The sequence below is a fragment of the Labeo rohita genome, chromosome 19 (assembly GCF_022985175.1).
Source record: "Labeo rohita strain BAU-BD-2019 chromosome 19, IGBB_LRoh.1.0, whole genome shotgun sequence".
Lineage (NCBI taxonomy): Eukaryota > Metazoa > Chordata > Actinopteri > Cypriniformes > Cyprinidae > Labeo > Labeo rohita.
Genome location: NC_066887.1, coordinates 3,105,113 through 3,109,160, shown reverse-complemented (window position 1 = coordinate 3,109,160; position 4,048 = coordinate 3,105,113). Strand labels below are relative to the sequence as shown.

The window sequence follows — 4,048 nt, the reverse complement described above, 5'->3', positions numbered from 1 at the left end:
ACAAAGTTAGTAAAGATTATTACAATACATATTAGCATTTATTTGACATCTTTTGCAGTATAAAAGTCTAAAAAATAATTAATCCTTGGTAAATAAGTATTTATTTCTTTCAACAACAAAAAACCTTTATGACCCCAAAGAATTCTTCAAATGATCAGTTGATATTCTGATAATTATACCTGTGTAAACCAACTGTAAATAATATGACTGCATTTATGAGGCATTTAAGAAAATACATGGTAAGTAAAGACTACTGACAAATGTTTGACAGAAAAAAAAAAACTTTAATTTATTATTAAAATGACATAAATAAAACTCACAAGGAGTCCAACAAATACAAATAGATAGATATGTACAAATGATTTCTCTATAGGACGGATTGCAGGCAAAACTACAGTCACTTTTCAAACCGTTTTCACCATTTCGAACTAAACAGCAAAGTCCATCTTTCTCCAGCTCTACAGAAAGCACATGTAAGACTGTTACTGTTACATACTGTAATAATACAATGAAAATGGGCGTTAATTTCTATTTATTTACACACATATACATTTTAGTGAGTCAACAGCACGATTTGGTCTTATTAATCTTTTAGATAATATTATTAAGAACAATAAACCATAATTGGCCCCATTTTTATGGCTAACATCAAAAATTCATATACTTCGGATACTCTATGAATAAGTGATTGTCTCTCGTCAGGTCTCGATTGCGTTACTTCATGCCACGATACCATGCAGATATGAATTAAGAAAATCAACCCGTTTCCATTCGCACAGGCGTTCTGATTGTCTTCTACATTCCCTCTGGAAGCAAACTTCTGACCAGCGTTTGTAGGATCTTCACCTCAAGTCCTGAAAGTCACAGTTTGAAGGCTCTCAGTAGCTTTGTGCCACAGGCGCCCAGGACGCTGTAAGCCTGGCGATGGAGCTCTCAAACTGGGCGTCTCCAACGCCAACCTCGCTCAGGCCCGGGTCATACATCGAGGAAGGAGAGGACACGGGCAGAGAGGAGGTCAGCCCCGAGTAGGAAACCGAAGAACCGCGCAGGAACTGAGACGTCAGGCCGCCCGTGATGGACCCCGATGCTGAGCCCGAGGGAGTGAGAGTCGTCCCCGCGACAGACCACAAGCTTGGGTACTGGCTGTAATGCAGAAAGCACAGGTTAGCCAGTGAATCCACTATAAAATCTTAGAGAGATCTTTGTTTAGATGTAGGAAGTACCGACCTGGTGTTGGAGGTAGTATTAGTGGTGTGGGCCAGAGTTCCCATGCCACTAGAGTTGGGTATCTGCAGGGCCGACCAGCTATCGTGAGAAGCAAGACTTCCTGAAGAGTTGTCCATGTAGTTATCTACAAGCAAAACACAAGAAATTAAGAAATGAAAAGGAATGGATTAAAAATATACAATAAAACCTTTCTGGTCCAAGAAGCTACACTCTCAAAAATAAGGTTCTAAAAGATGATTTTGCAATGATGTCATAATGTGAAGAACATTCTACAAATCTAAAAAAAAAAATGCTGGTGTGATGAACATTCTAAAGAACATTTTTTAGAACCTTTTGTGGAATGTTAACATTCCATGGATGTTTGAGGTTCTTCATGGAACCATTGATGCAGATAAAGAAGCTTTATTTCTAAGAGTGTTCAATGGACACATATATCATTTTTAGGGCTCTTACTGGTGCTAGTGCTGCGGTGAGGGTAATGGCTGGGATACGGAGCAGCTCTGTGGTTCCTCAGGCTGGAGTATCTCTCGCAGTATGAGCCAGAGGAGTGAACGGGGGCCCCGTTGAACTGAGGCGGGCTGCTACTGGGGCCCATAGGGCCGTTACTAGGCAGGAACCAGCCACCAACTGTTAGAGGAAGACATATGCGTTAAAAATGCCAAAAGACACTGTTTGACAGGAGTTTTAGTTGTTTGTGAAGTTCTGGTTTAGGCTACTTACGTTGCGAGTATCCAGATTGCTGGTTGTCAGTGCTGTGGTCTGGGACTTCCTTGTGGTCACTTCTGCAAATCAAATAAAGTTCAGTTTTATCAATAAGTGCATAACAAAATCTAACTGAATGGCTTTTAAAGAGAAATTATGTTGAGTAATTGCATACCTTTCTTTGGCATCCAGGAATGCTTTGGCAAATGGGTTGTGCTTGATCTTCAGAGCAGTGATCTGAAAAATAATTAGTGCAAATTAATATAAAGAGACATTCTGAAGGTTGGAGATGCATCTCAGGCTTTATTTAACAAACACTCACCTCTTCATTCTGATAAGCTGTGACTGCAATAAACTGAGTCTCAGGAAAAGACTGGCTGCTGATCATTTTCTGGATCCCTCCGACTTTCACTATGTGAATCCTGGGTTCGTATTTGTGCAAAGAGTTCAACATAATCTAAAAAAAGAAGAAAACAACAGTTATGAAATGTCATAAGCTATCTAATAAATGTATTTTCATATTTTAAATAATTGTTCCACCGTTGAGAACTAAAGAGTTTATTTACCTGTCCTCCACCATTGAGTTTATTGGAGAGTTTGACTTTGCTGAAAGAGACGGGTGCTTTCATCCAGTGTGCGCCGAAGTTGGGTGAGTCCGGATGGATGTAGACGCAGCTCGGGCTCTGAGGTTCGGGTTTCCCGCCAGGCACCCATTCACCGTTCACATATTTCCACCGGTTATTATCGGCCGCCACAAAATCCAGCAGGACGGAGTACATCGCGTTGGGGTCCAGGCCGGTTACACTGGCTCTGAGCACGGGAAACATTCGCCTAGAAGACGAAACAAAGATTGGTCAAAAAAATAAAAATAAAAAATAATAGTATTCTAAATGAACAAAACCAGACCGCAAATACGCGATCGTAGCGACGGTGCTAAAACGTTTTCTTAGCCATGACCGACCGAAATTTCACTGACTGTGGTTTTATTTTAAACTTTAGATAAGGAGCCTTAATGAAAAAAAATATATATATATTAAAAATACGAGTTTTAGTACATCTGCGTCAAACCTCATCTTACCTTCCAGTCTTGGTGACAATCATCTCATTGGTGAGCTCTTTAAATTTGCTCCACAACTCCGCGTCTTCTAGGGAAAGTTTAATATCCCGCTCGGACGCGTCGCCTTTCTCGCTGCCCTTCTGAAACTCGCTCTCCACGGCGCTCAGGAGGTGATCCAGGCGCTGGTCGGGACTTGAGGAAGACATATTTCCGATCAAATAAATATAAGTCCGAAATCACTAAATCCCGTTGGGTTGCGATGCTTTGACAGCGCGTCTCGATCTGCCCTTTTAACGCGCCGGGAGCCTTTTTAAAGGGCCCGATACGGAGCACCCGCTGTTACGGGGCGTGACCCGGAGCCGAGACCAGGCCCATCGCGCCCTAATAGCGGCCGATAATTTGTCGCCACAAAACGGAAAGTATTCTTGACATACATAGTGGCCCATTACAAAGTGTTGAAGTGTTTGAAAGTCTTCAGTGAATGCAAATACAGGCCTTTGTGTAAAAAAAAAAAAATTCAATAAAAAGAGGGAAATGACTTTGTGTACAAATTATAAGCATTGCACAGACACAACTTAATATATTAAACTGAGCTGTAAACATTTATTTTATTTTATTTATTTATTTTACACTTTTAAATTTATCTTTACACATTGTGTAGTTTGTTATTTGTTCCTCAAATTTTTATTGGACATAATATTAAATAGTTAAAATACATTTCTTATTTTTGAATATGTTTGTGTTGTTATTAGATTGATTTCACATGGAAATATTTACCCCTATAACATCTGGGTTTAGATATGCGTGGCAGGATAGTAGCCTAATCCAAACTTGTTTTCCTATTCGGGAGCTCGTCTTTGAAACAAAAGAAGGAAGAGAGACAGTGTCTGCTCCGCGCTGCCTTTGAACTCAGTTGTATATTTGCGAATAATGCTAATCTTTTGTTGTCCCAGATACACATGTGAGAAAGCTCGTGTTTACTGGGACGGCCCATTAGGATGCGGCCATTGACGCGTCCTGCGCCAGTGCTCGACTGAAGTGTGGATGGCCCGAAGGTGATAT

General features: G+C 40.6%; 1 protein-coding gene across 1 annotated transcript; it reads right to left on the bottom strand.

The window, feature by feature from the left end:
- Positions 1–382: 382 nt before the first annotated feature.
- On the bottom strand, positions 383–3,246 carry tbxta (T-box transcription factor Ta). The gene is made up of 8 exons (XM_051137082.1): positions 3,008–3,246; positions 2,496–2,760; positions 2,252–2,386; positions 2,105–2,166; positions 1,948–2,009; positions 1,681–1,854; positions 1,228–1,351; positions 383–1,143 (listed from the first exon to the last, which is right to left on the bottom strand). Exons 1-8 carry the CDS (start codon positions 3,190–3,192, stop codon positions 879–881), a joined length of 1,272 nt encoding a protein of 423 aa, XP_050993039.1. The 5' UTR covers positions 3,193–3,246; the 3' UTR covers positions 383–878.
- Between the last annotated feature and the right edge of the window lie 802 nt (positions 3,247–4,048).

Bases quoted from the DNA above. Each gene is read 5' to 3' on its own strand.
- tbxta (XM_051137082.1), bottom strand. From the start codon at position 3,192: ATGTCTTCCTCAAGTCCCGACCAGCGCCTGGATCACCTCCTGAGCGCC. The intron at 1,352-1,680 runs GTAAGAGCCCTA...TTTTGCTTGTAG, and splicing joins TCACCGCAGCACTAGCACCA to ATAACTACATGGACAACTCT. The intron at 1,144-1,227 runs GTCGGTACTTCC...TCTGCATTACAG, and splicing joins AATACTACCTCCAACACCAG to CCAGTACCCAAGCTTGTGGT.